Source organism: Mytilus trossulus, chromosome 6, assembly GCF_036588685.1.
Source record: "Mytilus trossulus isolate FHL-02 chromosome 6, PNRI_Mtr1.1.1.hap1, whole genome shotgun sequence".
NCBI lineage: Eukaryota > Metazoa > Mollusca > Bivalvia > Mytilida > Mytilidae > Mytilus > Mytilus trossulus.
Window position 1 is genome coordinate 2,651,352 of NC_086378.1, and position 13,093 is coordinate 2,664,444.

General features: G+C 32.6%; 1 protein-coding gene and 1 long non-coding RNA gene across 3 annotated transcripts; both read left to right on the forward strand.

Annotated features, from left to right (window-relative positions):
* The first annotated feature begins 4,316 nt into the window (after positions 1 to 4,316).
* Positions 4,317 to 5,701, forward strand: LOC134722267 (uncharacterized). The gene is made up of 4 exons (XM_063585875.1): positions 4,317 to 4,348; positions 4,861 to 5,027; positions 5,265 to 5,343; positions 5,649 to 5,701. The coding sequence occupies exons 1-4, from the start codon at positions 4,318 to 4,320 to the stop codon at positions 5,699 to 5,701; spliced, it is 330 nt and encodes a 109-aa protein (XP_063441945.1). The 5' UTR covers position 4,317.
* Positions 5,702 to 7,503: 1,802 nt separating this feature from the next.
* Positions 7,504 to 10,865, forward strand: LOC134723135 (uncharacterized). Of its 2 annotated transcripts, XR_010107986.1 has the most exons (4): positions 7,504 to 7,586; positions 8,961 to 9,049; positions 10,027 to 10,096; positions 10,700 to 10,865. It is a non-coding gene; the product is annotated as an uncharacterized LOC134723135 (long non-coding RNA). The 2 variants fall into 2 exon arrangements; XR_010107987.1 differs by lacking the exon at positions 7,504 to 7,586 and having other exon boundaries at positions 8,930 to 9,049.
* The last annotated feature ends 2,228 nt before the right edge of the window (positions 10,866 to 13,093 follow it).

A 13,093-nucleotide genomic window follows, 5' to 3' on the forward strand; every position in this document is an offset into this window, starting at 1 on the left:
GTGATGATCCAACCATTGTTTTATTGTGATGATTCATCTATTGTTTTATTGTGATGATCCGACCATTGTTTTATTGTGATGATCCGACCATTGTTTTATTGTGGTGATCCATCCATTGTTTTATTGTGATGATTCATCCATTGTTTTATTGTGATGATCCAACCATTGTTTTATTGTGATGATTCATCTATTGTTTTATTGTGATGATCCGACCATTGTTTTATTGTGATGATCCGACCATTGTTTTATTGTGATGATCCGACCATTGTTTTATTGTGGTGATCCATCCATTGTTTTATTGTGATGATTCATCTATTGTTTTATTGTGATGATCCGACCATTGTTTTATTGTGATGATCCGACCATTGTTTTATTGTGGTGATCCATCCATTGTTTTATTGTGATGATCCGACCATTGTTTCATTGTGATGATTCATCCATTGTTTTATTGTGATGATTCATCCATTGTTTTATTGTGATGATCAGACCATTGTTTTATTGTGATGATTCATCTATTGTTTTATGGTGATGATCCATCATTTGTTTTATGGTGATGATTCATCCATTTTTTTATTGTGATGATCCATCCATTGTTTTATTGTGATGATCCGACCATTGTTTTATTGTGATGATTCATCCATTGTTTTATTGTGATGATTCATCCATTGTTTTATTGTGATGATCCGACCATTGTTTTATTGTGATGATCCGACCATTGTTTTATTGTGATGATTCATCCATTGTTTTATTGTGATGATCCGACCATTGTTTTATTGTGATGATCCGACCATTGTTTTATTGTGATGATCCGACCATTGTTTTATGGTGATGATCCATCATTTGTTTTATGGTGATGATTCATCCATTTTTTTATTGTGATGATCCATCCATTGTTTTATTGTGATGATTCGACCATTGTTTTATTGTGATGATCCCTCCATTGTCTCATTGTTACGACCCATCCATTGTTTCATTGTGATGATCCGACCATTGTTTTATTGTGATGATCCCTCCATTGTTTCATTGTGATGATTCATCCATTGTTTTATTGTGGTGATTCATCCATTGTTTTATTGTGATGATCCATCTATTGTTTTATTGTGATGATCCAATCATTGTTTCATTTTGATGATCCAACCATTGTTTTATTGTGATGATCCATCCATTGTTTTATTGTGGTGATTCATCCATTGTTTTATTGTGGTGATTCATCCATTGTTTTGTTGTGATGATCCATCCATTGTTTTATTGTGATGATCCATCCATTAATTTATTGTGATGATCCGACCAATGTTTTATTGTGATGATCCGACCATTGTTTTATTGTCATGATCCCTCCATTGTTTTATTGTGATGATCCATCCCCTGTTTTATTGTGATGATCCATCCATTGTTTTATTGTGATGATCCACCCACTGTTTTATTGAGATGATCCATCCACTGTTTTATTATGATGATCCATCCATTGTTTCATTGTGATGATCCATCCATTTTTCCATTGTGATGATCCATCCATTGTTTTAGTGTGATGATCCGACCATTGTCTCATTGTGATGAGCCGACCATTGTTTCATTGTGATGATCAATCCATTGTCTCATTGTGATGAGCCATCCATTGTTTTATTGTGATGATCCGACCATTGTCTCATTGTGATGATCAGACCATTGTCTCATTGTGATGATCCATCCAATGTTTTATTGTGATGATCCGACCATTGTCTCATTGTGATGATCCGACCATTGTCTCATTGTTACGATCCATCCATTGTTTCATTGTGAAGATCCGTCCATTGTTTTATTGCATGGTCATCCATCCATTGTTTTATTGTGATGATCCGACTATTGTCTAAGTGTGATGATCTGACCATTGTCTCATTGTGATGATCCGACCATTGTCTAATTGTGATGATCCGTCCATTGTCTCATAGTGATTCTCCATCCATTGTCTCATTGTGATTCTCCATCCATTGTCTCATTGTGATGATCCAACCATTGTTTAATTGTGATGATCCGACTATTGTCTAAGTGTGATGATCTGACCATTGTCTCATTGTGATGATCCGACCATTGTCTAATTGTAATGATCCGTCCATTGTCTCATAGTGATTCTCCATCCATTGTCTCATAGTGATTCTCCATCCATTGTCTCATTGTGATGATCCAACCATTGTTTAATTGTGATGATCCAACCGTATTCTCATTGTGAATATCTAACCATGTTTCATTGTGATGATCCATTCATTTTTCATTGTGACAATCTAAACATTGTTTCTTTTTGACTATCTAACCATTGTTTCATTTTGACTATCTAACCATTGTTTCATTTTGACAATCTAACCATTGTTTCATTTTGACTATCTAACCATTGTTTCATTTTGACTATCCATTGTTTCATTTTGACTATCTAACCATTGTTTCATTGTGACAATCTAAACATTTTTTCATTTTGACTATCTAACCATTGTTTCATTTTGACAATCTAACCATTGTTTCATTTTGACAATCTCACCATTGTTTCATTGTGATGATCCGACCATTGTTTAATTATGATGATCCCACAATTGTTACATTGTGATGATCCAATCATTGTTTCAGTGTGAAGATCCGTCTATTGTCTCAATGTGATTTTGTGTTTTTGTGCCTGTCCAAAGTCAGGGGCATGCGATTTACGGTTATTGACGGTTGTTGCTGTGTTACATATTTGCATTTTGTACATACTTTAGTACATTTAAAAATTAGGCCGTTCGTTTTCTTGTTTGAATTTTTTTGCATTTGTGATTTCGAGGTCTTTTATGGCTGACTATGCTGTATTGGCTTTGCTCATTGTTAAAGGCTTACGGTGACCTATAGCTGTTAATTTTTGTGTCATTTGGTCTTTTGTGGAGAGTTTTCTCATCGGCTATCATACTACATCTTCTTTTTTACATTAAAATATATAGATGGTGCAAGTACACAGTCGTTTGTTCTGCATATTTCTATCATATTTCCATAACTACATGTTACAATTTTTATACTGAGCATTGATACAAAAAAAAAACATAAGCTATATTTTAGTTCCTTGTATCCCGTTTATATATATATTTATAGACAACTTCATTATTCTTTAAGTTTTATTAACCTCCACTTTCATGATAATTATACATGACACTTTATATTTTTACTGTAAATGCAAATGCATTAGGATTATCTCGAAGTTAAATCCATGTTGTTAAACGACATATACAATGTAAAACAATGCCTTTATTTTTGTTTACTGTCCGTGAAAGTTTTCTTTTGACTTGGAATAATTTAAACACATTGACATACAGAAAATATATCATCATTTTAATTACCCCAATTTAAGGTAAGTGTTATTGGCACTTATAAGCTATAGAAAACGTTTGGTTTACTAAATTTAGTTTCGTTTTGGTGCTTGTCAGTCATTTTCTGTTTGGATGTTGCTTAATTTTTCTCCTGATATTTGTTCTGCCATGTACCAACCCCCGATCTGGGTTAGTAAAAGACACGGGTATAGTGTAGTACTATCATAAGAAGACGCGTGTATTATTTAGTGCTGATGTCAGCAGAAGACGCATGTATTATTTAGTGCTGATGTCAGCAGAAGACGCATGTATTATTATGTAATGATGTCGATAAAAAAAACTGTATTGTTTATTGCTGATATCAGTAGAAGACACTTGTATGATAGCGATAAGGTCATTAGAAGACACTTTATTATAACAAGGTGTTGAGGTCAGTAGAAAACACCTGTTTTAAATATTTCTAAGGTCAGTGTATAACATGGTGCTGCTGAAGACGTGTATACTTTATATGTGCTACGGTCAGTAGAAGACACGTGTACTATATATAGAGTGCTGAGGTCAGCAGAAAACTGGTGAAAATATCAGTAGAATGTATCTTTTTACATAGTGGTGTGATCAGTAGGAGACACGTTTATTACCAAAGTAACGAAGTCCTGGGATCAGTAAAAGTCACGTGTAGTTAATGGTGTTGAGGTCAATAAAATACATAGATATAGGAAGATGTGGTGTGAGTGCCAATTAAACAACTCTCCATCCAAATAACAATTTAAAAAAAAGTTAAACGATTATAGGTCAATGTACGGTCTTCAACACTGGGCCTTCGCTCACACCGAACATCAAACTATCTTTATTATCCATGGTTTTGCTAATCTGGAAGGCACGTATAGAGTTAGTGATCATGGCACTGTCTTGTTATGTAAAGCATGTCGAATTAGTAAAGATGCTATTGGTATGTTCTGTAAAGTATGTAGAATTACAAATATTGGTTTTGAAATATTTTTATGCCTTTTTCAGCATGGGAAACTGTGCAAAAGCATGTTGCAAACGTACGTATACATTATAGATCATTATACATACTAGTTTTCAAATGCAAAGGGTTTTACGTTGTTTTGGTTCAACAGGCATTCTTGTAATAGCTATCATATTGAGTCAAAGCTTTTAAAAGTATAGACAATTACAAATGTATAAATCCAGGATTTCAAACACATAACAATAAGTAATAATAATGGGATTTTTCGTTGTAAGATATTCAACAAATCTAAATTCCGGTACAAATATTTCATTATTTGAAAAAGAAATAGAATAATTTGACAAGTGAACATATGAGGAATAAAATTGAGAATAGAAACAGGGAATGTGTCAAAGAGACAACAACCCGACCATACAACCGAAGGCAATCAATGGGTCTGAGAACTCTCAATCAAAGAGAATTTTATAAAAAAAAGTATGTTGGTTTTAAAGAACTTCGGAGTTTTAATCTTTCATTTGCCAATTGTTCCATCCAATAACAACTGAATGATGTCAGATTATAAGGACTTTTTCCATGTAATACTTCTAGACGGGATATGTTTGAAGAAAAATCCGAAAATAAAACGTACAATGCCAAGGATTGGAACAATGAGACCTGCTGTACAACCATCGAATGACAGACGGGTCGGGTGGAGAGAAAATCTAGTGGAGGAAGATGACGGGTTAGAATCAAAACTTCGACAAAGAACCCAAAAGGTAATAATATAATGGTGTGATAATCATTCCAAAATCATTACAAATAATATGAATATATATACAAGATTCTCATTCGCCATTAGCAGGCATCTATACTTGGATGGAGATTTGTCTCATTGGCACTCATACCACATCTTCCTATATCTATTGTATAAACCTAAAATTTTCACATTATATCTTCAGTAATTTAAGTAGTTTATGTCTCGATTGCATTTTCATGCTAACTACTTTTTCCAGTTAAATACCGACGAAGAACTCCCACCAAGTGATAATGTGGAAAACCATAGAAAGCGGAAGAAAAAAAGAAGAAAGAAAGGTAAACTGCAGCTCCGAAAACTCAATGAACAACCAAAATTAACATTATTTATAATTTTTATTTAGGGTAATATCCCATTGCATGTATCAACCTTAAAGAACCATTATACATGTGAAGATACTTTTTAAAAGACTGGCCAAATAGATAAATATATTGAATTAAGTATAAATTAAACCAAAATTGTTTTAGTTTCCATTATTGAGATAATAACTCTCCTTGCTCTTAATTTCGCAGTTACAGTAGGTTTTTTGGCGTTTTTTTCCCCACATTCCTTTTGAGTAATTATATTTTTACTTTATTTACAGAACAGTTTTCAGATGAGACTAGGCCATTAGAAATAGAGTCTTCACAGGTATGACATAGTGCAGTAGTGGGTTTTTTTACTTGAAGTTTTATGTTTTAGTGATGATTTTTGTTGAATTCGAATATCTGCTAAAGATAATGCTGAACAAATGATTTTGATAAAACTTTACAGATTTTGAATTTGTGTAAAACTATGTCTCGAAGAAGACTCTGAACTAAAATGTTAATATTCCTCGCGCCTTAGCCTCGGATAGTATCAATAAAATATCGGGCCAAAATCCTTGTGACTAAAAGCAATATCAAATTTAAACCTGAAAGGAAATTAGGTGAAAACTAAAACTACATTTCCCCAACAAAGTTTTAATTCAGAAACGGTTCAAAATCTACATATTTGATGTCCACCATGCACATATGGGCGCACTACGTTTGCGCGCATTTGGGGATTAAAATATTTTACGTTTGCGCGCAGCTTTTAGATATAGGAAGATGTGGTGTGAGTGCCAATGAGACAACTCTCCATCCAAATAACAATTTAAAGATTACATTTGCGCGCATTTATTTTACAGGTAATCTCAGATAAAAATATAAATTAAAATTATATTAAGTTATAAATAATTATTAATTTTTAAAAATAGTTTGCTTATCAGTCAAATTATATACTGTTCATATTGAATTCTAAAAGCAAGTAAAAACTCCGTTATAGTATAAAGGGGCACTAGCTGTCAAATTCATGGTCACCAATTTGACTCAAATTCTCACATTTGATTAATAACAATGTAAAACATTTATCCAATCTATCAAACGTTTAAAATAAACAGTTTACGGAGCATGGGGTAGATGATATGTAGGTTCGTTTCGTGTGTATTAAAATCCAGATGCCATCTAATTAACTATCGATTTGACCTCAGATGACCATATAAGCGATGTAAACACAAACAAAGATATGAATAGGTTAAACCAGCACGTGCAATTGGATTTTTATAGGTCTGTTTGATTTGAATTTATAGATTAAAAATATAAGTTTCTTATTGTTTTTAACCGTATAAGAATGATTTATGTGGATCGAATTAGTAATCAAATGATTTACCGTAGTTTCACTTTCATTGTTGACATTTTGTTTCTTTAAATAACCAGTTCATGTACAATGCATGCGTTGTCAGTCTCTAGCTAGGGGGTTAAATTGAGTTCACATGAATATCGGTTAGAATGATGATGACGTATTCACTTGCAAGTGAATCCGTCAAAAATTATGTATAATCGCTTATTTCAACAAAATTAAAGCAAATTGATTGCTATAAGCAAATTATTATTTCATTATTCCAATTCAATTAATGATTAATCCCAAAAAAAATCATACTTTATTTTTGTATATATATCGTAGCTAGTGCTCCTTTAAGGTCAAGATACAATATATGAATGTGACGGATTTTCTTAAAATTTTGCATACACCTTTGACTTATTGAATTGAGTCTGAAAATCGAAAAAAATCTGCGGTTTTATCTCTTTTTTCCCGGCCTTAAGAGACTTATACTAAAGGAAGGGGTACTGATACTTGTAAATAATTGAACAAATTAATAGATAAATAAGCATTATTACCTGTATTTTCCCTGAAATCTTACTGATTGAATACTTTCAAAATATGTGCCTTATGATAACATTAAGAATGGAAATGGGGAATGTGTCAAAGAGACAACATACATGTACTAAGACTAACGGAAGGGGTACTGATACTTAAAAATAATTGAACAAATTAATAGCTAAATAAGCCTTATTACCTGTATTTTACCTGAGTTTACCTGCCAAAAAAATGCGCGCAAATGTAATGCAAAGCTGCGCGTAAATGTAATGGTAATGCGCGCAAACGTAATGGTATATAAATAAAATTCTTTTATGTTATTAGGATTATAATGACAACAAACAAAACCAGAAACCAAGGATTGGTAAGTGATGATTTTCGAAAATAACTACTGGACTCTTAATAAACTAAGCCTATAATGGTTTACTTTTTTAAAAATGTTATTTGGATGGAGCGTTGTCTCATTGGCACTCACACCACATCTTTCTATATCTGGATGGAAAACTGTTAATATAAATAGCTAAAGGTAAGATGAATCCTTTCAGACGAACATGCATGGATGATGCAGTATAGTAATTCTAGACAACTTATATATACAGTTGACCATCAGATATCATAGCCTGCTTTGGCAGTCATTCTGTTACATTCGTGGCATACAAAAACTAACATATTGAAAAGACCTACACAAAATATGATAGTATGTAAAGATGGCATTGTAAAAACTATATTTAAAACGGTAGTGAAGGGTTATATGTTTTGCATGTTTGAAAAGTACCTTTATATCAAACTTGATATTGTATAAAAAATGTTAGAAAAGCAGAAAACAATCAGTTGCTTTTCTTTACATGTTATATCTCCTTTAATCGGCAAAAGATTACATGATATTCCTTAAGGGCATACGATACAGTTTTGAACCTGTATTTACAAGTTCGTGAAAATTTGCATATAGGCTAATTTTTACCTGATTAAATCAAATATGCAATAAAAAATATACCTTCATGTGCTACTTTTTGAGTAAAATGAGGTCGAAATTTTGTATATTTGCGCAAAATTCAGATTTGTGGCCGTAAAATCTTTTTCGAAAGATAGACATAACTTTTTTGTTATAAAAGATAAACATAAATTGTTTTTTGTTAAATAATCGGTAATTTCTGTATTTGATAAATATCATAAAAAATATACAATTTTTTATTCAGAAATAACTCATATTTATCAAATGTTCATGAATTGAGGAAAAAACGTCATTTTTTACTGCATGTTTATCAAAATTAAAAAAAATCCTCTATTTACAGTTTTATAAAATTTGGGTCACATCATCTCCCTGCAAAATGAAACAAAATGCCGTTTTGAAAAATAGGGGTCCATGAACTCGTTTTCAAATTAAATCAGTTTGAATGATAAAAATCAGTCGAAAAATGCATCTTTCCCCGATATGTCACAGTTTGACGTCGCGAAAATAACAAATTACGTTAGCAACGTCATTACCTTCCCTGTAACTGTATCGTATGCCCTTAAGGATGCTAACCTTAGGACAACACAATAGCAGATTAATTAATTATCATAAGGATAATAATGTGATAGAGTATTAAATTCATTTACTCTAATGATAAATAGAGTATTAAATTCATTTACTCAAATGATAAATAGAGTATTAAATTCATTTACTCTAAATTAGAGTCTCTAATGATAAATATAAATGCATTTACTCTAATGATAAAAACTTTTGATATATTTTTAGATATTTTAGGGAAAAGACACTCAGTTTCACCGCATTATAATAAAGAAAAACATGTGACAAACTTGTTATTCCAACCAATGGTGTCAGATGTAAGTAGTTCTGTCACGGAATGGAAGTTCCTTCGTAATATAAGTTCCAAATGGAAAAAAATATTCTGGAACATTTACAGTAGATGTTCAGGCTAACAGAATAAATAGTATTAGTATAGCATATGTTTTCCAACAGGTACAGGTATTATGACATTGTTTATAACAAAGTTTCCACTCGGGAACATCTGTAAGGTGGAACAAATATACTTTGACAGTTCAATCATGAGTTCCTAAAAATGACAAATAAGACAACTGACTTTTAAGATTTTAACTAAAAACTTTTTTTCAGCCGTCCATGTGTATTCTTACATGCTTTAAACATAGCAGCGTGGTGAGATCGTTGTTGTACACTGCAGTAGATTTAGCGCAAGGATTTGCATAGTAAGACTTGGTTAATGTTACAACCAAGAATGACTCAGGCTCTTTTTGCCGAGGATAAAAGTGTGCTTTGCCTAAAACAAGGTTTTTTGATTGAGTTAAGTCTGCTAATTGATATTTTATCGTATGTTTTTATATGTTGTGATGTTATGCTATTGTTTCAGAAAAAGGGAGAAGGTTTGGGCCCATTAAAACGTTTAATCCCGCTGCAAATGTTTGCACCTGTCCTAAGTCAGGAATCTGATTTACAGTAGTTGTCGTTTGTTTATGTAATATTTACGTGTTTCTCGTTTCTCGTTTTGTTTATATAGATTAGACCGTTGGTTTTCCCGTTTGAATGGTTTTACACTAGTAATTGTGGGGCCCTTTATAGCTTGTTGTTCGGTGTGAGCCAAGGCTCCGTGTTGAAGGCCGTACTTTAACCTATAATGGTTTAATTTTTAAATTGTTATTTTGATGGAGAGTTGTCTCATTGGCACTCACACCACATCTTCCTATATCTGTTTGAGTCTACAACGTAAAACTTTAGACATACGCGTTAGTAAAACTGTTAGGAATACATCTTCCTTGAATATATTTGAAGCATTTTATACTTCTAGATTGATGATCAGAATGTCCTTCATCGAAAAAGGAAGAGAAAAAAGAAACACAAACAGAAGGAGAAAACAGGTACAATTTCAAGTGCTTTTTTGCAGCTTTAGAACTATACCGGTTAATGTCCAATTCTTCTCAGTACACAACAATGATTCGGCAGTAAAAACCGTGTCGAAGAGAACTTTTTAATTGTCTTTTGCAAATATATAAATATACAGCTGCATGAAGTCGGTTTTTGGGCATTATATCCAAGCTACGCTGTTGTGTTTATGAATTGCATCGCGCTCTTTTGTCGTTTTAAGAATCCATGCAATACCTCGTTGGGGTTTACTTGTCCGGAGATAATATCTATCACTTCTAGTGGCAGTTTAAATGTCCTATACTGCATTAACATTAAGCTCATAACTGTAATACCTACTTAATGTATTGTATACGTCAGTCTCGTTTCGAATAAACATGAGATATTTGCTACTGGACGTAATGCAAATTATAAAAACCGTTAAAGAATTCTAGATCTCACCACAAACGACTTCAGTTTGTGACTGTATACAACTTCCTATCGACACGTTTTATAATTTAGTGTTGAGTAAATTCAGATAAGTTTTTTTTTCAAAATTATCTAACTTGTGACCTAAAAAAATTCAATTCTTATACGTTTACAACATTTCTTGTATTTAGGAATGGTAACAATGAAGCCAACTGGTCAGTTCCTGACAGACGATACCATTATAGGAGACCCAGACCATGAAAACTAATACTACCTCAACATGTACGAAAGGATATAGATTGCAATATTTGTTTAGCTCTGTGTTTGTCAGAAAATCAAATTAAATTAAAAAATGTAGTGTTGTTATTCTAAGTTGTATGATGACAATACTCAAAAGTAAAAATATCGCATGCTCAATATTCGTACAGTTATATCTGCATAAAAAGACAGAAGATACCGAAAGTGACAATGTAAATTTAAAAGTCGAAAAAAAACCCACAAAACCATGAGAAAGACACTAAACAACGAAAAGACAAACAAAAGTATACACCGCATCATATACATACACGTTACTGATAACACCACATAAAAGACCAAGCAACTCAAAGTGAAACACAAAAACAAAAACCAGGATGATCAATGCTTTTTTTCTCACAAAAAAATGTGTACAAAAGTTCTCTAATCTTGGTTTTTGCGTGCAGTCTTGCAATGAAGATTCAAGTTCTATGTTTTCTAATGTTTGTATGTTTTATGTTCATTTTTCTTTTGGCCATGGTCTATACAAATATAAGTATATTTGCCAATAAGACAAATCTCCACAAGAGACCAAATGACAAAGAAATTAACAACTATAGGTCACCGTACAGCCATCAACCATGCCGCCGAGCAAAATCGGTGACGCATAGGCAAATGGTGGATTATAGTATCTAAGAAACAAACTTGACCATGAAAACTAAACATTGACCAATGAACCATGAACACAAGGACAAGGTCAGATGATACCTGCCAGACAGACATTTAAAACTTATCATCATTCAATACGTCAAATATAGTTGACATATTGCTTATAAATATAAGAAAAACTGACCAAAAACATAAAAAAAATAAAACTGAGTAAGGAACCGTGGACATGAGGTCAAGGTCAAATAAATCCAGTCAGACTAGATATAAACATCGTTCCATGCACTAAAAATAGTTGACCTATTGCATATAATATTAGAAAAAAAGACACAAAAAAATGAAAATAAGCTCTAACCACTTAACCCTGAAAATGAGGTCATGTGACACATTCTGAACATTTTCAGCATTCCATACACCAAATTATGTAGACCTATAGTTTATAGTATTTGAGATTAGATATGGACTGGACCACGAAAACTCCATCTTGTTCACTGGTCCATGAAATTAGGTGGAGGTCAAATGAAAACTGTGACATATAGTTTTCCTATTATTCATAAGAGAGAAATTAACATTACAAAAACTTTTTTTCAAGTTTTTGTAATGTTAATCTCTCTCTTATGAATAATAGGAAAACTATATGTCATAATCATTGAACCATAAAAATGAGGTCAAGGGTAATGGACAGAAACTTTTATAACATTAGTAATATGAGAAGGCATCTGTATACCAAGTATGAAGCATCCAAGTCTTTGTCTTCAAGCAGTAAGCCGCCACAGCCGGATCACTATCCCAATGTTGAGCTTTTTGCGACTTCTGTCAGTCTCAAAAAAAACTATTCAACAATGACCAATGAAACAAGAAAATGAGGTCAGGTAAAATGAATTTTGCCAGACCGACGGACAAGTACATTTTACAATCATTCTTTTCAACATCATATACACTGAGTTGACCTAAATTTTTTTTTTTATAAAATCTGAAAAACTGACTGTTAGTGGAGTGGTTTTCGTCTGTTTATGTGGTCCATAACTGTTTCTAGTTTTTCGTTTTTATATAGATTAAACTGTTGGTTTTCCTGATTGAATAGTTTTACACTAGTAATTTCTGGGGCCCTTTATAGCTTGCTGTTCGTTGTGAGCCAAAGCCCCGTGTTGAAGACCGTACCTTGACCTTTTAGGGTTTACTTAAATAAATTGTTACCTGGATGATGGAGAATCGTCATATTTGCACAACTACCACCTCTTCCGATATCTATGTATTATGAAACTTTAAAAAACCGACCAATGAACCACGCAAATGAGGTCAAGGTTAAATTACAACCATTTCTAACATCAAATACCGTTTATTAATTTCCTACAGTATGTGAGAAACAGACTCAACTTTGTCAAATGGACTTTAGAATGTGATCAAGTTCAAATCTTGACAGACAAAGATAATACCAGTAGTACATGTTGCTACCATTCCTCCCATGAAATACAGTTAGCATACTTTAAAGTATCCGAGAAACTCATCCATCAAGTTGTCAAGGTCAATTAAGTCTTGTCACTAGGAGATAGTAGGGTACATTTGACCATTCCTTACACTGAAATACAGTTTACCTATTTTTAAACAGAATCCAAGAACAGACAAATTGATAAGAACTTAACTTACCCAACAAACCACGAAAACAAGGTCATGGTCAGATGAAA

What these genes read in the sequence shown, in the direction of transcription:
- LOC134722267 (XM_063585875.1), top strand. Translation starts at nt 4,318, where the DNA reads ATGGGAAACTGTGCAAAAGCATGTTGCAAAC. An exon ending in TTCGACAAAGAACCCAAAAG is followed by an intron (nt 5,028 to 5,264) that starts GTAATAATATAA and finishes TACTTTTTCCAG; the next exon opens with TTAAATACCGACGAAGAACT. An exon ending in GAAAAAAAGAAGAAAGAAAG is followed by an intron (nt 5,344 to 5,648) that starts GTAAACTGCAGC and finishes CTTTATTTACAG; the next exon opens with AACAGTTTTCAGATGAGACT.